Below are 27,639 nucleotides of genomic sequence, written 5' to 3' on the forward strand. Positions count from 1 at the left end.
GAATAGCCTCTGAACTTCTCCAGGTATGGAGCCCAAATAAAATACAAAATAAGGCAAACAAAAACCAATATGCAATATTTGGGAAATCTAAGTGAGGACCCTACCCTCAGACAACCCTGGCAGGCTTTAGTTGGGACATAAATTTGCAGAGTTTCAAAGGTTATTGGACCTCCCATAGTTGAGGGCTGAGAAACAAGTTCTAAGGAGTTTTTCAGAATCAATCCCATGGGTTTCAGGAAGGACTGACCTCTGCATAGTGGACAGGCAGACACTTCTTCCGACAGTGCTGAGCAATTACCTCTAAAGTTACTCTCTCACAGAGGATCCCACATACAGGCTGAGAGAGTTCACAGAGTCTGTCTACAGACTAGGTCCATAAAGAGTGTCTTGTCATCTAAATATACATCTTCAGCTACAGAGTTTGCGACTTTTTTAAATTACAAAAGTTGGAATAACGTACATGTTTTGACTATACTAGATTACAGAAAGCCAGGCACAGACACTGGAGGATGAAGTAGCAGAAGTTTTACAGAAATTGATCTCTAAGGAAGCCAATAACTATGAGGAGGAGCCCAATACACCTACGAGCAGGACTGAGAGTCAGGCTGGAAAACTCCCAGGCAAAGTGGTGAGTACACGTGAGTGCATCTGCCTGTGTTGTATCTGCCTGGCTGTGTCTCTACACATACTTTGAAAATAATTCAAAGGTGCATATCATATTATGGAACAAAAGTTAGATCCTATATGCCACAGTAAAGTATTATTTCTTGAAAGGTTTCATTTTACATAAAAGCTATTTGTATGAATCCAGTGAACTGGAATCAAACATTTTTTGGTCCCTCCCAGTGATGCTCAGGGGTTACTCCTGGCTCTGCATTCAGTAATTACTTCTGGCAGTGCTTGGGGAACCATATGGGATACCAGGGATCGAACCTAGAGTTGGCCGCTTGCAAGGCAAGTGCCCTACCTACTGTACTATCACTCCAGCCCCTGGAATCAATTATTTTATAGTTGTTCTGCTATCCAAGTTGTGTAGATAGAATTTGCCCCCAAATTCCTAAAAAAAAAAAAACTTGGTTTGATGTGCCTTGTGCCAACCAATTTCCAGATTCCCAGAGCAACTTCCACCCTAATATCTATTCGCTGATGCTGCCTCTGGTCTACCCTGTGCCCTTCCCTCTGCTCCCCCCTTTTCTGTTTGTTCAGAAGTTCATTGGCTGTCCTTGGCATGGACCGACAGTTCAGCCTGCCTTCCCTGTGCTGGACTCCTTGTCTCTTTATCTTTTTGGTTGGCATTAAACAGGTGATTAAAACCTTTCTCCTCACCTTGAATTCTTGAGTATACTCTAGAAACTCAAGCTCCTCATGTCTCCTTTGCTTTTCCCTACCATGACTCCCTGTCACCATGACTCCCCATCACTATGACTCCCCGTCACCATGATTCCCCATCACCATGACTCCCCGTCCCATGACTCCCCATCACCATGACTCCCCATCACCATGACTCCCTATCTCTATGACTCCCCATCTGTTACAACATGAATCCCAAATACAAGGACCCAGGATGCATATGCTACAGGGGTAAGCTAGGGGAAGCTAGAAAACAGAATTGGGTTTGGACTTCTGTTTTGTTTTGCTTGGGGACTACATTCATGGTGGTCAAGGCTTACTCCTGGCTCTAAGTTCAGGAGTCACTCCCAGAGGGCCTCAGGGGACCATAGGTGGTGCTGGCAATCAAACCCAGGTTTTCTGTGTGCAAGGCAAGCCTCCTTCCTGCTGGACTATCTCTCTGGCCCCAATGGATCTGGGTCTGTTTGTTTGTTTGTTTGTTTGTTTGTTTGTTTTTTAATGCTGATTAAATAGTCTGAAAACTCTTTTGCTCCCCTTACTTCTTTTTATTGTTTTTTTTTTTCTTTTTGGGTCACGCTTGGCGATGCACAAGGGTTACTCCTGGCTCCACACTCAGGAATTCCTCCTGGCAGTGCTCAGAGGACCATATGGGATGCTGGGAATCAAACCCGGTGGGCCGCATGCAAGGCAAACGCCCTACCCGCTGTGCTATCGCGCCAGCCCCACCAAAAAAATTTTTTTTAATTAATTAAAAACTTATTTATTTTGGGACAGTATTTGGGCCACATCCAGAGGTGCCCAGGGGCTTTTCCAGCCCCGCCCCTTACTTCTTTTGTTTTATCTTGTTTGGGGGCTATACCACAGTAATGTTTAGCAGCTACTCCCAGCCCCATACTCAAGGGTGGCCCCGAGTCACAGCCACATTGCTCGGGGAGGATTCTGGGCTTCCAGCACACAAAGGCTGAGCTCAGCCCATCAAGCACTCTCTCCCGCTCTGCTACCCCCTCCAACTTCCATATTTTTGGTAAATAGCTTTTGAAGATCTCCACTCTAAAATTTTTTTCCTAGATTTTGTCAAAGTGCTCATGACTTTCACGCAAGCTTATCCCTGGACTGAACCTAACTATTTCTGAGCTCCTTCCCTCCTCTTATGGTCTTTTTTTTTTTTTAATTTTTAAATTTTTTTTTTTTTTTTTTTTTTTTTGCTTTTTAGGTCACACCCAGCAGTGCCCAGGGGTTACTCCTGACTCTGCACTCAGGAATTACTCCTGGCGGTGGTGGGGGACCATATGGGAACCGAACCCGGGTTGGCCGTGTGCAAAGCAAACACCCTACCCGCTGTGCTATCACTCCAGCCCCTCTTATGGTCTTCTTGCCTGCCCATCTCCAAACTGTGTCTGACCTGTGCGCTGAATGCAGCAGTGCACTGAAAGGTCCCTTCAGTAAATATTTTGGTTTAGTTGGAGGGAGCTATAGGAGGCAAGCCCAGTGGTTCTCTGAGGACCACCAGGGCTACCCCGGCAATGTTTGAGACTGGGAATCCGTGCAGTATCAGGGGTTAACCCCATGGTCCTGCGGGAGAAAGGCATGTGCTCTACCACTTGAGCCACAGCTCTGGCTCCTAAATATTTGCTGATTTAACAGTTGGATCGTAAGTACTGGGGATCCAGTGCACATTTCAAAAGATGGAATACCTGAGGGTATTGAGATAGTATAGTGGGTAAGGAATTTGCCTTGCATGTGGCTGACCTGGGGGTGATATCATCCCTTGGGCCCCACAGGGGGTGATCCCTGATATATATAGCCAAGAGTCAACCCTGCGCACAGATGGGTATGGCCAAAAGAGGTGTAAGGTGTAAGAGGAAACAGACCATCTTCATGCAGCCATGTGCCTGAATGACAGCTCATTCAGTGCTCGGAGGAGAGAAACTTGGTGCTGTGAGATCTCATAAAAAGAGTCTCTGCCAGAAATTTAGCCTTAGGAAAGATGTTTCTGGCAAGTGACTTGAGCCCAGAACTGAAGACTGGATAGGAGTCAACTTGTGAACGTGAGAGAAGCGTGCAGGAAAGGATGTGGGGGAACCAGGCTGTTGGCACGCATGGTGTGGCTGGCACAGCAGGCCTTCAGGGATGTTTCGGGGAAGGTGGACCCAGGCCAAAGCAGGAAGGACCACCAAACCAAAGAGGGACCCTGATCCTTACTTGAAAAGCCATGGGAAAACGCCAAAGGATTTTCAAGCAGCGAAGTTCCATGGTGAGTTTAAGCAAGGTTACCATGTGGGGAATGGACCGGAGGTGCTTGGCGGCCCACTTTGAAAGTGAGACATGCAGGCAGCTGTGAGAGAGTGGGATGGGGAAAAGAGAGAGAGAGAGAAATGTACATATATGGGATCAGTTTTGAAGATCAGGCGACTGGTGGGCTGAATGGAGGAAAAGAAGGTGGAAGAGGCCAGAAAAGTGCTTAGGTTTCAGTCTAATCCACTGAGTAGATGGTGCCTCATTAACTAAGATGGCAAGCAAAGGGGTCACATCAAGTCTGGGAGGAAGTCCTCTGGCTTCTTCCATAAATCCCTGAAAATGTCCCCAAGTGTTGTGCTTCTCTGTTGATATTGAACATTCTGACCAATTTCCCTTACCAGGGCACCATCCTTCTAGATATATTCTGGGGAACTCCAAGCTCCCATCCTCAGAAAAAGTCCTATTTTTGGTGTTTTGGTTGGTTTTTTTTTCCTTTTTGCCCCACACTTGGCAGTGTTCAGGGGTTGCTCCTGATGATGCTCAGAGGACCTTATGTGGTGCTAGGGATTGGACCAGAGTCAGCAGTGTACAAGACAAGTGCCTTACTTGCAATGCTATCTCACCGAACCCAGAAAAAACATTTCTATATGTCACTTAAGAGACCCACTGAAGGGGAACTTGGTCAGAGAAGAAACCTAGAAATCACTTCCCCCGAGCAGGATCAGGGTCTTTAGGGTAAGCGTCAATCTCTTAAGTATCAGCAACACCTCCATGGGCCTCTGTGCCCTCATGTGAGATTACGGTTGGATCCCTCAGAGACCAGCACAGAAGAGGCATTCTTTTTTTTTTTTTCCTTTTTGAGTCACACCCAGTGATGCACAGGCGTTACTCGTGGCTCTGCACTCAGGAATTACTCCTGGCAGTGCCCAGGGGACCATATGAGATGCTGGGAATCAAACCCATGTTGACCGAGTGCAAGGCAAACGCCCTACCTACTGTGCTATCGCTCCAGCCCCGGAAGAGGCATTCTTGAACTTGGCGTAAGTCAAAAGGATAAATCAAGCTGGAGGGCCATTAGTTCTAGCAAAAGGCTTATTCGTTTATTTATCTTTATTGATTCCCCCACTCCCCCTGGAGCCTTCCGTGGCAGCCATTCAAGAAGGTTTTCCTAATAAGGAGAACGATGAGACCGTCTCAAACACCTTAACCTTGGCCAGTGGCTTGCAAAGGAGAACTAAAACCTACAGTGAAGATCATTTTGAAGAACTTCAGTATTTCCCAAACTTCTATACGCTGCTCAAAAGTATTGATTCAGGTAAGCCTGATGTTTTGTTCAGATGAGGTGGAACAGAATGGCAACTCCAGGAAATGTGTGGGTGGGGTCTTGTTCTTCCTGTTTTCAGTGTTCAAATGCAGTCCTGGGTGACATCTCTGCTGGCCTCCGGGAAGAGTGCACATTGATTTCTTTTTAAGTTTATGTACACTAGTCATGGAAATATTTTTTTTAAACAGCAATCAGGAAGGAGGGAGTTACTGGATAGTTTAATCTTTCTGTTAACAGAGGGTTCATTTATTTGTTCAACAAATACTTGCTGAGCATGCACTGTGTTCAGGGGATGAGATGAATATTGAACAGATGTGGAGATGAGTCAGTGTCCCTGACTTGACCCAGTTCAGCCTCAACTTATTACAAATATCATATAAAAGATTTATTTTCCTCTGTTAGTGGAGGGCACAGAACATAGAACAGTGTGTGTGTGTGTGTGTGTGTGTATGTGTGTGTGTGTGTGTGTGTGTGTGTGTGTGTGTGTGTGGTGATCAGGATAAACCTAGGGCCTTACACATGCAAGGTAAGTGCCCTGCTGCTGAGCTACATCCCTCACCTATAATTTATTCTTTTTTCTTTCTTTTTTTTTGGGGGGGGGTCACAACTGGCGTTGCACAGGGGTTACCCCTGGCTCATGTACTCAGGAATTACTCCTGGCAGTGCTCAGGGGACCCTATGGGATGCTGGGAATCAAACCCAGGTTGGCCGTGTGCAAGGCCAATGCCCTACCTGCTGTGTTATCACTCCAGTCCCTCTTTTCTTTATAATAAATTTTTCTTTTTAGATATTTTCAACTCAGTCTCCAAATGAATTAAAATAGCTAAACAATGAACTGGAGGAGGTCAGGAGCCCAAAACACACCAGGGAAATTATTTGTTCTTTAAAAACAAAGTTCTTGAGACGAGGCAAGAGTTCAAAGGCCTGGCGTGCACAGAGCCCGGGAAATAGGCAGCAGCATAGGGGCTCAGTGGCATCTGGCTAAGGCCTGGAGTCAAAGGACCAAGGATGGTCTCCAGAAGCAGAAGCTCATTCTAAAGTCATTTCCAGGGGAAACAAGTTACATGTACAAGCGTTTTTATTGCCATCATTCATTCCAGGGTTTGAATGAACCCTACAAAAACAACAACCAAAAAACTGAATTATGGATTAGGCACAGTCATCTCACTACTAGTGTAATTTGTGCCAAAAGAGCTTGAATAATCTGGGAACCAGAATTGCCCAGCCTGATAATGAAATGAACCAGAGGTTTTCACCCCTTTATAGATCTAACTCAAGAACAGACATTTCAGGGCTGGAGCGATAGCACAGCAGTAGGGCATTTGCCTTGCACACAGCTGACCTGAGTTCGATTCCTAGCATCCCATATGGTTCCCTGAGTACCTCCAGGAGTGATTCTTGAGTGCAGAGCCAGGAGTAACCCCTGTGCATTGCTGGATGTGACCCAAAACACACACCAAAAAATGAACAGACATTTCACATTTGTTTCGGATAGAGAGCAAGAGTGGGGAAGCCACGAAGGCCAAGCGAGGCCTGTGTCTATATAACAAACAAAAATTTGATCACTGTTGTTGATGTAGACAGCCTGAAAATAATAAACTGAAATCTTCGGCTACTCTGGAGTATGCAAAGCAGAAAATAACAAGGGATGCTCACAACTTTGTTTTTATTGGTTTTTCTTGTGGGGTGAGGGTGAGGTCCTCCCTAGACATGCTGGAGCCACTGGGGCTACACCTGGTGATGCTCAGGTGCCAGGGTGGAATCCAGGGCAGCTGCATGCAGGCAGGACACCTTAATCCCTGCACTATCTCTCAGGCCCTTGGATGGTGTTTAAAAGATCCACCTTATGGAATTTTCTTTATTTATTTTTATTTTTCATTTTTCCTCATCTTGGCCCATATTCTTTTTTCCTTTTTTTCCCCCTTTATATAGAAAGATATAGATCACAGTATCACTGTCATCCTGTTGCTCATCGATTTACTTGAGCAGGCACCAGTAACGTCTCCATTGTGAGACTTGTTGTTACTGTTTTTGGCATATCAAATATGCCACGGGGACCTTACCAGACTCTGCTGTGCAGGTGAGATACTCTCGGTAGCTTGCCGGGCTCTCCGAGAGGGGCGGAGGAATCAAACCCGGGTCATCTGCATCCAAGGCAAATGCCTACCTGCTGTGCTATAGCTCCAGCCCATCACCATAAATAGAAGATAAAAACTGATGACTATTGCACACCAACCTCCTCTTTGGGGAAGATTTTTAAAAAAGTAGGTTAGAAGCATTTAGAGAAAAAAAATTCCTTCCTTGTACCTGAAAAAGAAGAGCCATGGGGAAGTAGACTTTGTCTAGCCTTAGAGTTTTATTTCTTCAGACAAGGAAATTAATTTTTTTCTGATTTTAGAGTTAATTTTTCCATTAAACTGCTATAAAATCAATAGTTATCTTACTATAAATTTAGCTATAAATATTGGAAGAAATAGTTCGCTAAGGTTCTGTACTTCATACATCACCAGTGAAAAGTGAAGTTATACTAATTATTTTTAAATTGTTTTGCTCTTTCATATAGAAAAAGAGGCAAAAGAGAAGGAAACTCTGATTACCATCATGAAAACGTTGATTGACTTTGTGAAGATGATGGTCAAGTATGGCACCATATCTCCGGAAGAAGGTGTTTCCTACCTGGGTGAGAGGTTTCTGCTGTGGTAGTTTTCATTGTCAAAAACAACAGGGATTAAGGAATTGCCTTGCACTGTGTAAGGTCCTTGAACAATGCTAGCAGCCTCCCTTTACATGGTACCAGAAATACTCCTGAGCACTTCTAGATGTAACCCATACCCCCTACAAAAACAACAACCAAAAGAATGAATTACAGATGATTAGGCAACAGTCACTTCACTACCTGGGTAATTTGTGCCAAGAGTTTGAATAATCTGGGAATCAGAACTGCCCAGCCTGATAATAAAATTGACCAGAGGTTTTCTCCCCTTTATCGCCATAGAATCAAGTGTAACATTTTGCATTTGTTTTATTCATCTTATTAATGAAGGTGATTCCTTCCAAGTGTGACTTTGGTTTTTCAATTTATTGTGAATGGCAGAGAAAGGAGTCCTGATTTTCACTACCTCTGAGGCTAGAGGCATATGGGGGGCTTCAGAAGCTCTGCTGCCAGCCCCAGTGCATCGTCTTGGCAAGGAAGGCCCTGATCTGTCCCCTGCTAAAGGGCTTTCCTCTCTGTGACAGAGATCGGGAAGCCACTGCTCATACACCTAATCTGGCACTTCACCTACTTTTGTATAGCACACAAGCTAAGAACGACTTGAGCGTCTTTCAATGGCTAAAACGCTAAGAGAAGAATAGTATTTGGTGATAAGAGAAGACCATGTGAAATTCAAACTTTAGTGTCCATAAGAACTGGAGCACAGCTGGTAGGGCATTTGCCTTGCACACGGCTGTCCCGGGTTCGATTCCTCTGTCCCTCTCGGAGAGCCCGGCAAGCTACCAAGAGTATCCTGCCCACACGGCAGAGCCTGGCAAGCTACCCATGGTGTATTCGATATGCCAAAAACAGTAACAACAAGTCTCACAATGGAGTTGTCACTGGTGCCCACTCGAGCAAATCGATGAACAACAGGACGACAGTGTTGCAGTGCTACAGTGTCCAAAAGTGGAATTAGTTGGCGCTCAGCCATGCTCATTTTAGTGCAGGTGGCTGCTTTCCTGCTCCAACAGCAGGGATAGATATAGATGCAATGGAGACCATCTGGTCTGCAGAGTGAAAAAAAATATGTACTGACCTTCTACAGAAAGAGTTAGCTGAACCCTGATTTCCTAAGCTGAAGGGGGAATATATATATATATATATATATATATATATATATATATATAACCATTGACATTCTTTAATTCTACATGTAGATATTTTGTTTTGCTTGGTCTTAGGCCCTTTATTTCTCTTCTTGGTGTCATCAGCAAATACCATTCATTCCTACTATCCTTTAGACAAGAGCACTTCAGTGTCTTACTCTAATCTTTAGTACAGGAGGGAGAGTTAATCAGAGAAGAATTCTCATAGGACAGAGCAATCCAGAATCATTCTGAGTGAATTTATTTTTTCTATCAAAATAATATTGCTGTTTTTTTCTGACGATTAAAAAAGATATTTATTTCAAAACTCAGTCAATGCAAAAAGATGTTTGAGAGGAAGTGAAAAGTCACCCGTAATACCTTGACCCAGGTAACATTCTGGTTTAAATCTCCCTCCCCCAAATGTTTTTCTATGTGTGTCTGCATAGCCATTCATACATATATACTTATGTCATTTTTTCCTTTTGTTCAACAAGAGAATGACTTTATGGTTCACACAGTGCTTTGTGACCTCTTTTTCACTCACTTAACAATAAGCCAAGGGGCCGGAGCGATAGCACAGCGGGTAGGGCGTTTGCCTTGCACGTGGCCGACCCGGGTTCGATCCCTGGCATCCCATATGGTCCCCCAAGCACCGCCAGGAGTAATTCCTGAGTGCAAAGCCAGGAGTAACCCCTGAGCATCGCTGGGTGTGACCCAAAAAGCAAAAAAAAAAAAAAAAAAAAAAAAAAAAAAAAAAAAACAATAAGCCAAAAGCTTTACTCAGATGAATCATTGTTTTGTATCAGTGCCTTCAGAAATCCCACACTTATGTAATTTATCCTATAGAAATAAAGCTGCCACAAGGTTTATGTGCTAGGCAGGTATTTCCACTATTATTTATAGTTGTGCTATTCCATATGGCAGCTACCAGTCACATGTTACTTAAATTAAAATTGGCATGAGAGATAGCATGGAAGCAAAGAGCTTGCCTTGCATGTGGCTGACCAGATTTCGATCCCTGGCACCACATATGGTTCCCTGAGTTCCATTCAAAAGTGAAAAATACAGAAAAAGATTTAATTACACCAAGATAGTGTTCCTGTTTATTTCCCTCCAACTTTCCTCCCATGCATACTTCAATTTACACACACACACATACATATCTATATTAGGGTTTTGTAAGGCAAGTATTATCTGAATTATCTCTAAGGCAAGTAACCCAATGTATTATTTCTCCAGTCCCACTTTCAGTTTGGGTGGGGGTTTATTTTTTACATATATAGCAATTTTAAAACACCTGACTGAGGTCATGTTTTAAATGAATCATGGCATTTAAAAGAACAACATGGGGCTGGAGCGATAGCACAGCGGGTAGGGCATTTGCCTTGCATACGACCAATCTGGGTTCGATTCCCAGCATCCCATATGGTCCCCTGAGCACTGCCAGGAGTAATTCCTGAGTGCATGAGCCAGGAGTAACCCCTGTGCATCGCCGGGTGTGACCCAAAAAGGCAAAAAATAATAATTAAAAAAATAATAAAAGAACAACATAAACATTACCCCTGTAGTTAATCTCTATAAATATCCATATATAAATGAATTTAAAACATAGAAACAATTATTAAAAACACAAATATTTGGGGGCTGGAGAGATAATGCAGCCAGTAAGGTGCTTGACTTGCATATAACCAACCTGGGTTCAGTACTCAGCATCCCCATTGGTTTCCGGGGGCACCACCAGGATTAATTACTGAATACTGAGCCAGGAGTAACCCCTGAGCATTGCCAGGTGTGGCATTCCAAAAAACAAAACCTAACACACAAACATTTAACAATGAAAATTGGTCTAAGAACAGAGCAATGATTGTAGCTTCTCTCCCTTGGTGGAGTATCTCCATTTCTTCCACTGTTTTGTTCTTAAAACCTGTGCAGACTAATATCACTCTCTCCAATACTGAAAATAATCATTTATCATCATCCAGTATGGTGACATCTCGATACACTGGTAACTGGAAATTTGAAATGTGCCTAGTGAAATCAAGAAACTAGGAAAATGGTGGTGTGGTTGGTATGTGGTGAGCAGGCCAAACTGCAGGTGTCCATTAGAAGTCCACTCCGGGATGTGTCTGGGCAGAGGCCACAACAGGGATGTAGATTTGGACCATAAACTGACTAGGAGATTGACCGTGTGGGTCTCAGGTACGCCCTTTCTGGAAACAAATTCCATGGTAGAGCATCTAACAGCCCTGTTAAGACTGTGCACATGTAGCTCTTATGTTCCTGGTGAAATTTGAAGCTCTTTCAGTGAAAGTTTATTACTCTTAGGAAATAAACTTCTATTTCTTCCCAATCCCCCCCTCTAGAAAACTTGGATGAAACAATTGCTCTGCAGACCAAAAACAAGCTAGAAAAAAACGTCACCGACAGTAAAAGCAAGCTTTTCCCAGGTATGATTTATTCCAGGTTTTCTAGTTGTTTATCTCCCCCCCCACGTCTTCCCCCCTGCCCGCACAGTAGCCCCCTTGAATAGTCAAGAGTGAATTTATTAGATTAGAGAGTTACAGATTTCAAGGAGGTTTCATTCTGAACTGCAATAGTATCATTAAATAGGTCTCACCTCGGCTACTTTGTAGCCAGCCTCGGTAGCAAACTGTCAAATTCCAGGAGTGGAAAGAAATGTAGGTCTTGACATTAGAGACATCAGAGGTGGCTGATGGGGAGAGGATAACCCCAGTATCACTAACCTGTGCGATTCTCCCTCAAATTCCTCCTGAGGTATCTTTTTCTCTCCCCAGTTCAGTGCTTTCCCAGACCACAGTTCTGGCCTCTGACCACTTTCCCTGCCGAACCCCCGCCCCCCCCCCTCACACACACACCTTGCTTGTTCTCTTCTCCCAGTTCTGTCTCCTCTGGCATAGCTTGTGCACACCAGTGTTGTATATTCCAGCCCCTTCTCTGTTTCTCTGCTCCTGTGTCCCACCCAGCGCCGCCAACGCCAGACCCAAACTGCACAAGGATGCTTCCTTTCAGGGGGAGGGAAGAGTGAAAAGAAAAAGATTCACAAATTCTTAAATCTTTTTTGTCTTGTGGTCCTGACACACTTGATGCATAACATGCCATTTTTAAAAAATGTATTTTAATTTTATTTTTTGAATTGAATCATCGTGAGAGACACAGTTTACAAAGTTTTCATGACCAGGTTTCAGTCATACAATGTTCCAACACCCTACATTTCCCACCATCGGTGTCCCCCACAACTTTTTTTTTTTGCTTTTTGGGTCATACCCGGCAATGCACAGGGGTCACTCCTGGCTCTACACTCAGGAATTACCCCCGGCGGTGCTCAGGGGACAATATGGGATGCTGGGAATCAAACCCGGGTCGGCCGCATGCAAGGCAAACGTCCTACCCACTCTGCTATCGCTCCAGCCCCCCGACAACTTTTTAAATGAGATATTTCAAGCACCTTCTGATAACCTGACAACATCTTTTCATCCCTCTGTGATTCTAATGACAAAATCCAGGAACAAAATTACAGCTTGAGAAAAAAATCATACGTACATACACACACATACACACACACACAGTAACTGATATTCTAATTTTTTTCTATAGCAATCAACCTCTTTTTATTTTGGGGGGCCACACTTAACAGTGCTCAGGCTCTGCACTTAGGAATTACTCCTGGTGGTGCTCAGGGGACCATATGTAATGACGGGGATTGAACCCAGGCTAGTCGTGTGCAAGGCAAGCGTCTTACCCACTGTGCTATCACTCCGGCCCCTGGTCAACCACTTTTTAAAAACCTGATTTGGTTCCTTATTTTATTAACTTAACAGATGTGTGACAGTTATTTTCACAAGGTCACCTGGGGGGCCAGAGAGATAGTGCAGGGGATAAGGCACTTGCCTTACTCCTGGCTAACACCGATTCCATCCCTGACACCCCTATGGTCCCCCTCCAGGCCCCAACAGGAGTCATCTCTTACCACACAGCCAGGAATAAGCACGCGAGCACCACTGGGTGTGGCCCAAGCTGATGAAGAAAAGATTTATGTATTTCAAGGTTCATAATTTTTTTTTCTTTTTGGGTCACACCCAGCAATGCACAGGGGTAACTCCTGGCTCATGCACTCAGGAATTACTTCTGGCAGTGCTCGGGGGACCATATGGGATGCTGGGAAACAAATCCGGGTTGGCCGAGTACAAGGCAAATGCCCTACCTGCTGTGCTATCGCTCCAGCCCTGAAGGTTCATACTTTTTCATTCGGTATAGGATTTCTAAAAGAAACTCTGGTTGTTTTGAGATTCAAGCAAGAGTTATTTTGTCTTCACAGTAGGGGCCCAGTTTCTCTTCATGTCCATGGGGTGAGTAGAGGTGGGGAGCATGAAGGGGCAGGAGAGGACCTGACCCCCCACCAACCCACCCCATGCTGTGCTGCCTAATAGGCTGCCCTTTTAAACACAGCCTGAAGGGGAAGTTGGGAAACAAGCATGGCTTTTATTTGGACTCAAGACTCAAATTTCGGGCTGGAGTGATAGCACAGCGGGTAGGGCATTTGCCTTGCATGCGGCCGACCCGGGTTCGATTCCCAGCATTCCATATGGTCCCCTGAGCACCACCAGGAGGAATTCCTGAGTGCATGAGACAGGAGTAACCTCTGTGTATTACCAGGTGTGACCCAAAATAAGAAAAAAAAACCTCCATCAGGATTCAAATTTCTTGGGGCAGAGTGATAGTACAGAGGGTAAAGCATTTGCCTTGCATGCTGCTGACCCGAGTTCAATCCTCAGCATCCCACATGGTCCCCCAGGCATCGTCAGGAGGAAGTCCTGAGTGCAAAACCAGGAGTAGTCCCAGAACATCGCCGGGTGTGACCCAAAAGCAAAAAAAAAAAAAAAAAAATTAAAAATAGAGAAAAGAAACAAAGACTCAAATTTCTTGTGGATCATACTTGACTGCTGACTTTAATTAAAGCGGTCCCAAGTGTGGCAGATGGGAAAGAATAAAACTAGCCTCCGTTTTGTCTCACAAAACGGGAAGGGGGAGAAGTTTGGATTAGATCTTCACGAAGGTCCCTTTAAGATCGGGGTGAGGGTAGGGTTGGGGGTGGGGAATCTGCCCTTTAACTCTACCTTCTCGGTCAAGTTTATACCTGGGGTAGGAGGGATAGACGGGGGCCCTTGGTGGAAAGAAGGTTCTGACTGTTCCCAGTCTGATGGCAGCTCCTTCAGAGAAGAGTCACGAGGAAACAGACAGCACCAAGGAGGAAGCAGCCAAGATGGAGAAGGAATACGGGACACTGAAGGATTCCACCAAAGAGAACTCCAATGCGAGAGGGAAGACGGATGGGGCGAGAGGTAGGGAGTGGAGAACGCACCACTTGGCAGTAAAATTGGCAAGCAAATCCTCTGCCTGAACTTGGAATGGGGACCCATAAGGCAGGAGCCCCAGACTGAGAAATGAGCACCTCTTTTTTATTTAATTTTTTTTATTTTATTGAATCACCATGAGATAGTTACAAGCTTTCATGTTTGGGTCACAATCTCACAATGATCAAACACCCATCCCTCCACCAGTGCACATTCCACTACCAATATCCCGGGTATAACCCCCCTTTTCCACCCTCCCCTGCCTCCATGGCAGACAATATTCCCCATACTCTCTCTCTACTTTTGGGCATCATGGCTTGCAACACAGGCACTGAGAGGTCATCATGTTTGGTCCGTTATCTACTTTCGGCACACATCCCAACTTGTTCCCATCCCAACTGGTTCCTCCAGCCATCATTTTCTTAGTGATCCCTTCTCTGTTCTGTATACCTTCTCCCATTCGCTCATGAAGCAGGCTTCCAGCTATGGGGCAATCCCCCTGGCCCTTGTCTCTACTGTCCTTGGGTGTCAGCCTAGAAATGAGCACCTCTGGGTGTAAAAGGTCGGCCCCACGGTGTCTGGTTGGAGCAGCCATCTTTCCTAAGGCACTTGGGATGATAAGATGCTTCATCTTTCGACGACTTTTCATGTCCCACGGGTTTCTGTGCTCATAACTCAACAAAGACTTGGTTTTAGGACTTGATTGGAAATTATGAATCTGTCAGAGCCAGAGAGGCACCGTGGGGCTTTAGGGACTCGCCTTGCACACTGCTGACCGCAAGTTCCCCGAGCCAGGCCAGGAGTGCTCCTTGAGCACAGAGCCAGGAGTCAGCCCTGAGCATAGTGGATGTGACTCCAAAGCAAAAATAAATAGTAAAAAAGTCTAAATCCGGGACAGGAGCGATAGCACAACGGGTAGGGCGTTTACCTTGCACGCGGCCAATTTGGATTCAATTCCCAGCATCCCGTAGGGTCCCTCAAGCACTGTCAGGAGTAATTCCTGAGTGCATGAGCCAGGAGAAACCCCTGTGCATCGCCAGGTGTGACCCAAAAAGAAAAAAATAAAAGTCCAAAAACCAAGATAACAAATTTCCTTAAATAATTGAAATACTTAAAAAGGTGGAAAATGATACACTAAAGTACCATAGGGACTAGGAGATATCTAGGGGTTAAGACCCTTGCCTTGCATGCAGCTGGCCCTCTTTGATTCCTGGCACCCTGTATGGTCGTCAAACACCTCCAGGATTGACCCGTGAGGACAGAGCCAGGAATAGGCCCCAGCACTGCGGGTGTGGCCTGAAAACCCAAAAGGGAAAAACTAGCCCAATAATTATAAAACATATGCATGTATCCTTTACTAAACAGACTCTTTGGCTCCCATTTTTATTTAGCCTTAGAATTCTGTGTAATACCAAATGTTTATCTTTGGATTTTAAACACTTTGTCATATAGAAAGGAAAGGAAGGAAGGAAGGGAGGGAGGGAGGGAGGGAGGGAGGGAGGGAGGGAGGGAGGAAGGAAGGAAGGAAGGAAGGAAGGAAGGAAGGAAGGAAGGAAGGAAGGAAGGAAGGAAGGAAGGAAGGAAGGAGGGAAGGAGGGAAGGAGGGAAGAAGGGAGGGAGGGAGGGAGGGAGGGAGGGAGGGAGGGAGGGAGGGAGGGAGGGAGGGAGGGAGGGAGGGAGAGGGAGAGGTGAGAGAGAGGGAGGGAGGGAGAGAGAAAGAGAGAGGGAGGGAGGGGGGAATACACCCAAACCAGACTCTGTGAGGTCACAAATTCTAAGTTGTCAATTTTTGACTTCAGGCCAGGTTGTCAGAGCTGATTTTACAGCTTTTGTTCATGCCTTTTTTATTACAAAGTGTGCTAATCGTTTTTAAAATGATTTCCTTTTCCAAATTATGAAAGATTTATGACCCTGTCTCTCAGACATTCTCTGCTAAAACTCAGTGTCTTAAGCATAAATGGGAACAGATGGCTTAGACCTCCTTTTTGCCTTGTCATTGTGATATATAAACCTTTCTGGTGTAACTGGAACTTTCAGTCTGTTCTCTCAGTACCTCGTCAGCAGGCTCCTCTAGACCTGTTCTTCCCTTTAGGTGGAGGGAGGAGGCCCGGGGGTCCCTGTCGGGGCAGGGCTGTGTGATATTCCGCCAACTTAGCCTCTGAGGATGCACCATTGTATCATCACTAGTGGCCCTGAATGATAACCTTTTCCCTTCCTACCTGTAACATGACAGGAGACCACCAAAGCTAGTCCTGTTTGTGGTCACAGGATAGCTCTAAAGTTTGAAGGTCCTAGGGCTAGAGCCATAGTGCAGCGGGTAGGGCATTTGCCTTGCACGCGGCTGACCCAGGTTCGATTCCCAGCATCCCATATGGTCCCTTGAGCACCGCCAGGACTAATTCCTGAGTGCAGAGCCAGGAGTAACCCCTGTACATCACCAGGTGTGACCCAAAAAGCAAAAAAAAGAAAAAGAGTTTGAAGGTCCCACCTACAAGTTCCCAAACACCTCCTCCAAAAACAAAAGCATTATGAATGTAAATAAGAGACTTCATAGTGTATATATAACTATAAAGGTAAGTAATGTGCATGTAATATTTTGACTTAATGCAATAAATTTACCATTTCCTTTTGGAGTCGAAGTGATAGTGAGTAGGACACTTGCCTTGTGACTTACCCAGGTTCGATCCCAGGCATCACCTGTGGTCCCCTGACACCACAGAAATGATCTCTGAGTGCAAAGCCAGGAGTAATCCCTGAGCACCTCTGGGTGTGGCACCAAAACAAAAACAAAAACAACTTTAAATAAAATTAATATTTCTTTTTTATGTAATGATTCTCTTTAACCTTTTATAATAACTTTTTTCATTTGTGGGTTGGTAGTTTATTCAAGAGGCTGAAGTACAAGCTTTGTATGCTGCATCTCTGGGTCCAAACCTCTCCCTTGATACACACACACACACACACACACACACACACACACACACACACACACTACGTAGTCCCCCAAACTATACACAAGAGAGGCAAGCTGGAGTCACCTCTGGGTCCCACTGCTGTAGCCTCAAAACCAAACAAATGGGCCAGAACTATAGTACAGTAGGTAGGACACTTGTTTTGCACGTGGCCAACCCACGTTCAATCCAGGTCCCCTGGGGTTCCCTGGGTCTCACCAAGAGTGACCCCTGAGCACAGAGCCAGGAGTAAGCCCTGAGCACCACTGGGTGTAGCCCTCAAATAAAGCAAAAACAATGCTTTTTCCATCTAAGTTCCATTTGATGATGGTGTATGGTGGTAGGGATCATGATGTGTAGTATATTCATATTGTGGTGCTACCAGAACCTTCCACTCTACTATTTTTAGGAGTTTTCATAGCGTAGTGGTTCATCACGTTCACCTCACACTCTACTACTTCTATTACTATTACTCCTACTGCTGCTGCTATTCTTCTGCTATTACTTCTATCCTTTTTGTTTGGGGGGTTATTTATTAATTAATTTTTTTATTGAATCACTGTGAGATACAGTTACAAACTTGCATGATTACATTTCAGTCATACAGTGATCAAGCACCCATCTCTCCACCAGTGCATTTTCCATTATCAATGATCCCAATATCCCTCCCTCCTCCCCCATCCCCTACCACCCCCTGCCTCTGCAACAGGCACCTTCCTTCTTACTCTCTCTATACTTTTGGATGGATGGTTTGCTCTACAGATACTGAGAGGCCATCATGTTTGGTCCTTAATCTGCTTTCAGCACGCATCTCCCATCCCGAGCGATCCCTCCAACCACTTAGTGGTCCCTTCTCCATATCAGCTGCCTTTTCTCCCAGCACATTAGGCCAGCCTCCAAACCGTGGAGTGATCCGATTGGCTCTTATCTCTACTGTCCTTAGGTGTTTGTCTCATGTTATGTTATATTCCACAAATGAGTGCAGTCATTCTATGTCTGCCCCTCTCTTTCTGACTAATTTCACTTACTATTCCTATTATAGTGTGATAGCACAGCAGGTAAGGCATTTGCCTTGCATGTGGCCAACCCAGGTTCGATTCCTCCATCCCTCTCGGAGAGCCCAGCAAGCTACCGAGAGTATCCTACCTGCACGGCAGAGCCTGGCAAGCTACCCATGGCATATTTGATATGCCAAAAACAGAAATAACAAGTCTCACAATGGAGATGTTACTGGTGCCCGCTCGAGCAAATCAGTGAACAACGGGATGATAGTGCTATAGTGCTACTCCTATTCTTAGGGTTGCAGCAGTCATTCTATATCTGTACCTCTTTTTCTGACTTATTTCACTTACTATTCCTGTTCTAGAGTGATAGCACAGTGGGGAGGGTGTTTGCCTTGCACACGACTGACCCGGATTTGATTCCTCCATCCCTCTCAGAGAGCCCAGCAATCTACCGAGAGTATCCTGCTCGCACGGCAGAGCCTGGCAAGCTACCCGTGGTGTATTAGATATGTCAAAAACAGAAATAACAAGTCACAATGGAGATGTTACTGGTGCCCACTCGAGCAAATCAATGAACAACAGGATGAGAATGCTACAGTGCTACTCCTGTTTATCCTGCCAGGTCACCACTCTCCTCATTCAAAACTGTCCCACTCCCCTTTCCTCACTTTCTCCTGCCAATTCCCAATCTCCACTGCCTCTGAGTTTCACTGCTCTAGCTACATCATCTAAGTGGAATCACACAGTATTCGTCCTTTTGTGATCATCTTGCTTCTCTTCATCTTCATCTCCTCCTGCTCCTTCTTCTATTGATTTTAGGGCCACATGAGTGGTGCTCAGGGGCTACCCCAGCTCTGCACCCACATATCACTACTGGCAATGCTCTGGGGGACCACATGTGGTGCCAGGGATCAAGATCAGGTCTCCCACATGCAAAGGTGCACTCCAGTCCACTGAGCATTCTTTCTGGCCCAGAATTTTCTTCCTTTTGCTTCCACTGCACCTGTATCACTGTGCAGGTGCTCCTGTGGGCAGGAGATGGCAGGGCCTGTTTGCTTAGAAAAAGATTAATGTAAAAGCGGAACAGGAAGGAGCTGGTTCTTGATAGTGCACCTGTGAGTGCGTGTGTGTGTGTGTGTATTTAGGAACCAATGATAAGGTTATATTGCTTTTTCGTTAGGAAGTCCATTAGCTAATCATGGGGAAAAAAGAAAGTAAAACATCCTTTCTTTGAGCTGGGACATTACTCCGTCGTGGCTGTCCTGGAACATTAGGGAAAGCAAAGATTGTAGGGGCTCAAGTTACCCACCTCTGCTGCCATCTTTTTAGAGATGTCCTGGGCTCAGGCTCTCTCTAATCCCCATTACTCTGGGACAAGGAAACTGGCTCACTGTGATTTAGAAAACACGTCTAACTCCGACAAGGACAAGGCTTGCGTATGGTCTCCTGGTCCTTCTGGAAGTAGCCCCAAGCACTGCTAAGTGTGGCCCCCCAAAAGAAAAAACAGAAAGAAAAAAAAAAGCCAAGGACCAACATTCCTTGGGGGAAAAGGTACAATTGATGGTGATCTCAATTGGTTTGTTGATTATTTTCTCAGGGGCTATTTTGCTCCACGGTTCTATTTTTTTTTTTTTTTGCTTGTTTTTGTTTTGAGATCACACATAGTGGGGCTTGGGGATAACTCCTAGTGGAGTTCAGAGGACCGAATGTGGTGCCAGACATCAATCCAGGTGGGCCGGGTGTAGGGCGAGTGCCCCCCCACACACACTGTATTTTCATCTCTCCAGCCCTTGGTCTCACTGCTCTAAACCCCTGTGTGCTAAGCCTTGTATCAAGGCAGAAAAAGCAAAGCAGTGGGCGGGTGAAGGTGCCGCTGACCGGATTCCCTGAGACAGTGGTTCCTGATCAATATTCTTAGACTCTGCCATCAGACTTGAGGCATTCCTTCTGGAGCTCAGAAATAGAGCAGTCAAAGGAATGAAAGGCGCTGAGCTTGTCCTTGAAGTCATAGCAAGTTTAGAGTGGCCAAAAACAAAAAATAGGGGCTGGAGCGATAGCACAGCGGGGAGGGCGTTTGCCTTGCACGCGGCCGACCCGGGTTCGATTCCCAGCATCCCATATGGTCCCCTGAGCACCGCCAGGGGTAATTCCTGAGTGCAGAGCCAGGAGTAACCCCTGTGCATCGCCAGGAGTGACCCAAAAAGCAAAAAATTAAAAATTTAAAAAAACACCTTTCACCATGCTTGATGAGCCTCGGGGTGCAGAGAGCACCCGCCTTGCCCCCCTGCTATGCCCCAGAAAGAAGGTTGGAGGACATTTCAAGCAGAGCACCAAGGAAAAAAAAAATGAGGTCATCGACCCACTGAAACCACTTAAGCAAATTATTCTCAGCAGGACACGGGCAGGGAGACGGGTAGTGAGTCTCTGTTGGTTTTGCAATGCACGATGGCTCCACCTAACCACAGCAAATGTTTATTAACTGAAGCAAGCATATGCTGGGCCTGGTGAGAAATAGAACTAAAAATAGGAATAACGATCATAGCGGTGATCATAGCTGCCCTGCGTGTATATCACCCCGGCTTGCAAAGCACGCTGACAAACACCTCAGTTCAGGCTTCGTGTTAAAACAAAATCTGACTTAATCACAGCAATGAAATATGACCCATTCTCCTGTGAATATGGAGTTTAGACTATTTTAATGTGATGGGAGCTGGCTCAGCGGCAGAGCACCTACCTGCCTTGCTGTGTGAGGGCCTGGGATGGACACCTGATTGGTGGATGGGATAGATTCCCTCAGTTGTTATGTGGCCCCCTGGTTTACAAAGCATTTGTTTGTATAACTCAGTTTTACAAAGAACAGACTCCCATCCACCAGACTCTGGAAACTGGATCCTCCTCCTTTTGACCCACTCCTCATTTTTATTTATTTATTTTAGGTTTGGGGGCCACACCCATCAGTGCTCAGGGCTTCCTCTTGGCCTTGCACTCAGACTTATGGGGTGCCGGGGATCGAATCCAGGTTGGCAGCTTACAAGGCAAGCGCCCTACCTGCTGTGCTGTCACTCTGGGCCAACTCTATTTTTAATTTACATTTTAGCTTAGGTACTAGGTGGTTTACAATACTTTGACTTAGAGGGTTTCAGGCACACTGCATTCACATGCCGTACCTAGCACTGGAGTGTCTGTTCCCTCTGCCAGTGTCCCATCTTCTTCCCTCCCTTCTCTGCCCTGTGGTAAGCTTCCTACAAGACCAGTTCTTGGTTTCTGTTGCCTTTGGGTATCTGTTCTTCCCCTACTATGTGTCTGTGTCTTTCTATCTGGCAGAGGAGAGAGATGATTCTATGTCTGTCCCTCTCCTTCCAACTAACTCAGCATGATACTCTCCAGCTCATTCCATGCAGCAGCAAATTACATGCTCTCACCTTTTCTCACAGCTGCCACAGCCCGCATTAACACTGACTTCCTCTCCCAACCAGCCCCGTATAAATCACAACCAAATGTGTGCATGTACCACAACTTGAGTGTGACCCCCTAGTCATTGCAACGATAAAGGGGAAGCAAAGCAATTTTGTTGTGGTTTAAAAAGTAAATTAATTGTTTTAAATAATAAAAAGATTTTAATGGGCTGAATACAGGGCCACCTGTGAGAGTATGTGCCTTACGCATGCCAAGATCTGCTTTCAGCCCCTGGCAGTGTGTGCCCACACCCACCCACCACTACTGGGAATAGGCCCCTAAAAGAGTACTTTTTTAATTGATGCTGTCATTTGAATGCTTCAATAACTATTTCCAAACAATGCTAAAGCACAGAGAATGTGTTAATAACCGTTCACTAATGAAATTTTGATGGCAAGTCTTCATTATAAATAAAATATTGGGATAGATTTTTAATTTATTTTAAAACATTTGTTAAACATTAAATCTCAACATTACAATTTCCATGTTGTCATTCTAATCAGATATGTTCTTGGAATGCACTTCTACATTTTGCAAATGGCTTGTGAAATGGCAGCTAATCTTGTTTTTATTAGTGCATATAATTCTGATATGAAGAGGAATTTGAGCTTTAATGCTGAATTCAAGTGTAAAGTGCAGTGAAAAAATTACTCTTTTTAAGTGAAAAAAAATTTTTTTCTAAATTTAGGCAGATGCCAGTGAGAATTTATTCTAATTTCAATTATATTGAAAAGTCCCTTAATTTTTATTTTCTTCTAGTCTCCCAAGTAATGTTCAGGGGGCCCTGTGAGCCCCTCTGGGCAATTCTTATCCAGGCCAGGGGTTCAGTGTGAGGGCATGAAGATGCCAGGGATTTCCCAGACCACCTGAGGACCCTCAGGGGAAGCTCCAGGGCTATATCTGGCAGTGCATGAGAGGCCATATGGCGCTGAGGATCAGTGAGGGGTCAGCTGTGTGCAAGCCATGCACCCTGACCCTTGTCCTACCTCTCTAGCCTGAAGTGGCTTCATTTTTTAAAATAAATTGCTCTCTGGAGAAAAAAGAAATGTGCATTAAAACGTTATTCCATGATCTCAGTACGGCTCTTTTTGCCAGTTCTATGTTTACGCATTCTCTTCTGCTCCATGAGTCACTGATGTCTTTTTAGAAGTCGTCCAAGGGATGAGATAAGCATCCTCAGACCCATCCACTCCTCCCAGCATGATCGTTTGTCTGGTTTGTCAGCAGATAATGAATCTGGTTGCAAGGCGTGTCTCTAAGATACCTTTTACCTAAACAGCATTTCATTCTTGTACTTCTTTAGAAAAGCTCAGAAAATAGAGGGTGGCCCATTTCATTAATAACTTGACAATAAACGTACTAAGTCATGTGACTGCTCTTGTTTTGAAAGCAAGACAAGAGAAAATACAAGCCTTTATTCCAGTCCCAAGACATTGTGCTAAAAATGTCCAAAAACAGCGAGTCTAGCCTTGGCTCTGAAGGTCACCAAATGTTCCAGGACCTCAGCTCAGGAGACTGGCCATCCACACAGGTTATTCCAGGACGAGGAAGGACAATCCTCATGGAGAGAAATAAGGATCTTTAAATGCACCTCTCACCTGCAGACAAGGAACCCAAGGCTCAGAGTGAGACCCCAGAGTCAAAAAGGGACCAGCTGGGCCTTAAGCCCATGTCCTCTGACTGTCCCAGTATTTGTACTGCCCAGGCCTGTCCCTTGCCATCATTGCACAGAAATTCAGGAAGTGAATGGCTTTGGAGCCCTTATCGGCATCCTTTACACCAATAATGGTTGCTTTGCTTTACATAGCTCAAAACCAATAAACATGTCATTTTTGCTAGGCAGAATTTTAAGCACTTGGGGACAGCAAGATAGTACATGGGGGTAAGTAAGGCACTTGCCTCGCATGGAGCGACCCCAGTTCAATCCCTGGCACTGAATATGGTCCCTCAAGCACCCCCAGGAGTAAGCCCTGAACACTGCTGGGTGTGGCTCACACCCCCCTCCCCATCAAAAAGCAGAATTTTAAGTGCTTTAGCAAAGTTCATTTTTACAGGCATCCTTTTTTGAAAACTACCATTCTGAGTAGATCCAAGATTCAACAGTTGGGGGGAGAGGGGTTTGGGCCACCCCTGGCAGTGCTGAGGAGCTTTTCCTGGCCTGGAGGGGCTCAGGGAATCAAACGTGGTGCCAGGGATTTTAACTAGGGTTGCCGCCTCTGCAGTCACACCCAGAGCAAATACCTTATCTCCTGTACTGCCCCTGCTCCCGCCTCAAAAGATCGACTCTATGGATTTCTGCAGTATTTTCTTTTTTCATTCCAGTTTGGGCAGGGGGCACACCTGGTGGTTCTCGGGGCTTACTCCCGCCACTGTGCTCAGGAATCACTCCTGGCTGGGCATGGTGGACCACATGGGGTGCCAGGGATTGTACCCGGACAGGCGGTGGTGCAAGGCAAGCACCCTGCCCTTTAGACTGTATCTCTGGCCCCAGTTTCTGCAATATTTGCAAGAGCAGTGGGGAGGTAGATCAGGATAGCACATATCACAGTGAGGACACATTCATTATTAAAGAGGCTATTCTTGGGCTGGAGCAATAGCACAGCGGGTAGGGCGTTTGCCTTGCATGTGGCCAACCTGGGTTCAATTCCCAGCATCCTATATGGTCCCCTGGAGCACCGCCAGAAGTTAATTCCTGAGTGTATGAGCCAGGAGTAACCCCTGTGCATTGCCGGGTGTGACCCAAAAAAAGCAAAAAAAAAAAAACCCCAACCAAACAAACAAAAAAAAAACCAAAAAGAGACTATTCTTTTACAGAGCTGAAATCCCGATCAGCCAGAAAAGTTGGGCTACGTCTTGATTCTGGGCCTTTTCCCACTGCTTCAGCATATGTTTTAAACCTTGTGCCATATTACCTCAGCCATGAGCTATTTTTTTTTCCAAAGGAAGCGGAAATAAATTTGGAAAAAAAAATAGCACAGCTTTCCAAAGCCAACTCTCATGGGCTTCCTTGCCCGCCGTGTAAATAGAAGTTCTGCTTTAGCTCTCGAGAGAGAGGAAAATGTAAATAGGAACCAGCTGCTTCTCCAAGCGCTCAGAACACCTGCTTAGAGTCCCTGTTACCGGGGCAGCTCTGGGCTTTTAGCAGAGGACAGGAATAGGACACAAATGGAGAGGGAGATTAGAGCAGCGTTTCTCAGCGGGGGTGGGGAGAGCAGGAAATGATCCAAAAGGGCACAGGTGAAAATCCCACAAACGGGGGCTATGGCAGGGGCCAAGTGGGAGGACGGGGCGGTGGGAGGTGAAGACAGGAAGGCAACCAAGTCGAGGCAGGAGAAAGAGGCTGAGAAGCGGAGTTCTGACGGGGGGTACTCCGGACTTGGCTGAATGTTGACTCACCTTGTTTTGTTGTAGGGTCACTCTCAATCCCAGCCTTCAGATATTTTGATTGGAATATATCTTCCTCGGTTGGAAAATTGGCTGGGGCATTTTTGTTTGTTTTTGGGTTTTGTTTTGTTGAGGGGGTGGCTCTGAAGTTTGGGGCGGGGCGGGTCCTGTCAAGGGATTCTTGGTCAACTGAACCAGCGCTTTAGTGCGAGAGCTGGAAGATGGAGGCTACTCAGGCCCTGCCACATCATGATTTGGCTTCTTCTTCTTCTTCTTTTTTTTTTTTTTTTGCTTTTTGGGTCACACCTCGCGATAGACAAGGGTTACTCCTGGCTCTGCACTCAGGAATTAACCCTGGCAGTGCTCAGGGGCCCATATGGGATGCTGGGAATCGAACCTGAGTCGGCCGCGTACAAGGCAAACACCCCACCCGCCAAGCTATTGCTCCAGCCCCATGACTTGGCTTCTATCTTAAAAAAAAAAAAAAAAAGAAACACCTTGGGGCCGGGGCAATAGTACAACAGGTACAACTTTTGCCTTGCACGAGGCTGACCCAGGTTCCATCCCTGGCATGACCTAAAAAGCAAAAAACAAAAAAACCTTCAAAGCTGGAGGCATAGTCCAAGGGTTAATGTTGCCTAGTGTGTGGTCCCCCAAGCATGGCCAGGAGTAATTCCTAAGTGCAGAGCCAGGAATAACCCCTGAGCATCGCCAGGTGTGACCTAGAAAGAAAAAAAAAAAAAAACCCAAACCCAAATAACCTTCAAAGCTGGAGAGATAGTCCAAGGGTTAATGTTGCCTTGCATGTGGCCAACCCAGGTTTGATCCCTGGTGTCCCCTGTGGTTCCCTGGGCCCTGCCGAGAGTGATCCCTTAGCACTGGGCCAGCTATAGCTCCCAAACACAAACAGCACTAGTATACTGATATTTCCGGCAGACAGTCACTACACCACACTCACTACACCAGACTCCCGAGATCTTCCCGCCAGTGTCTTGGGGTTCTTTGTCCCGCCCTTTCCGCTCCACCCTCAGCACCCATGGCCAACTCAGTGGTTGGCAGAATCTCAGGATCTGTTTCCAATAGCAACTGCCTATCCCCTGTTTCTTTAGAGTCCACATGAGAGTAACGAGTATCGCTCTCCCTTTCACTCATTTCTCTCAGCCTGATGCCAACAGGTTGCAACCCTCAGCCAAGATTCCCTCAAGTGCATATCCCATGATTTTCTTACCCACCCAGCTGCCGTGGGGTGCCGAGGCTGTTTCCCTACCCAGGGTCTAATAAATAGCACTGTCGTGAGCACAGGCCACGCACCTTTTTCCTTGCAGAGCTGCCCAGGGCTGCATCCTCTTGGGGGTGTTTCCCCCCCCCGCCCCCTCTGGCTGTGGTGCAGTCTGTCACAGACTACAAAGTGTGGCCTCTGAGATTGCTGGCAGCTCCGGTGTCCGGATGGCAGTGTTACAGCATGCATGTGGGACACCGGGGACTTGAGCCCAGGCCCATAGGATGGGCACAGCAGGTGCGCTACACCCCTGTACTCTTTAAAAAGAGTTATTTTTAATTTTGAAGTAAATTTCAAAATGCCAAGTTTGAACCCAGGTCCTAGGGGCTAGAAAGATATTATAGCAGGCAGGGTGCTTGCCTTGCATGTGGAGTTCGATCGCCAGCACCCCTTATGATCCCCCAAGCACTGCCAGGAGTGATCCTCGAGTGCAGAGCCAGGAGTAAGCCCTGAGCACCACAGGATGTAGCCCCAACTTGAGCCAAAACTGAACAAAATAGAACAAAAAAACATGGCCTAATATACTCAAGGCCTGTCCTCTGGCCCTGATCCGCTTCTCCGGCTCCAACCTGGTTTTTAACTTGGCGATGCAGTGTGGGGGAACTGTATTTAACTAGGAATGAGCCAGTCTGAGAACCGGAAGCCCCCGACTTCCTGTGGCCTGATGAAGACGCCTCGGAGCCCCTCAGCTGGTTGTGATTTGCCCCTCCACACGCACTTGCCGCCTGGTCCTCTCTCCTGGGGTCTCATCTCCCCACACACGCTCCTGGTCAGCCCACCACCAATATGCACGGCACCACTGTACCCGTGGTGCTGGGACTCGAACCCAGGGCTTCACGCATGCAAGCAAGTGCTGTTCGGCTGCACCACATTCCCGAGTCACACTGGGATACTCTCTCACCACTGTGCCGTATTCCCAGCCCTCACTGTGTCGGGGACACTCACCCCTAGGCCACATTCCTGGCCCACTTTGTGTCAGGGACTCTCTGTCACCACTGTGCCACATTCCTGGCCACACCAGAACACTCTCTCATCACTGTCCCACATTCCCAGCCCTCACTGTGTCAGGGACACTCTGTCACCACTGTGCCACATTCCCAACCCACACCGTGCCAGGGACACTTTCCGACAAGCGCTCCTGAGGCCACTGTTGGTTTTGTTCTCAGCAAGAGTGTGAGCTTTACAGAGAGCTACAGGGCCCAGGAGATAGTACCGTGGTGGCTAGGGTGCGTGCTTTGCACACAGCTGACCTGAATTCAACCCCCAGCATCCTTTATGGTCCCCCAAACCCTGCCAGTTATGATCCCTGAGTACTGAGCCAGGAGTAAGCCCTGAGCCTCACTGGGTGTGGCCCCAAAACAAAACACACGAAAAAATAGAAGCAAGACTTGCTGCAATGATATTCTGGGTGTTTGATTTGGCATCTCTTGTTCTTTTC

General features: G+C 46.1%; 1 protein-coding gene across 2 annotated transcripts in view; it reads left to right on the forward strand.

Annotated features, from left to right (window-relative positions):
- The window catches only part of SCG3 (secretogranin III), a 44,128-nt gene that overhangs the window by 11,150 nt on the left and 5,339 nt on the right, over positions 1–27,639 (forward strand). Inside the window, exons 6-10 of one of the 2 annotated variants that reach the window (XM_004611768.2) lie at positions 479–628; positions 4,726–4,903; positions 7,476–7,592; positions 11,119–11,202; positions 13,981–14,115. In XM_004611768.2, the coding sequence (XP_004611825.1) occupies positions 479–628; positions 4,726–4,903; positions 7,476–7,592; positions 11,119–11,202; positions 13,981–14,115 (664 nt within the window). Of the gene's footprint in view, positions 1–478; positions 629–4,702; positions 4,904–7,475; positions 7,593–11,118; positions 11,203–13,980; positions 14,116–27,639 lie in introns of both variants that reach the window. The other variant, XM_055130290.1, reaches the window with a different exon arrangement.

This window comes from Sorex araneus, chromosome 3 (genome assembly GCF_027595985.1).
Source record: "Sorex araneus isolate mSorAra2 chromosome 3, mSorAra2.pri, whole genome shotgun sequence".
Lineage (NCBI taxonomy): Eukaryota > Metazoa > Chordata > Mammalia > Eulipotyphla > Soricidae > Sorex > Sorex araneus.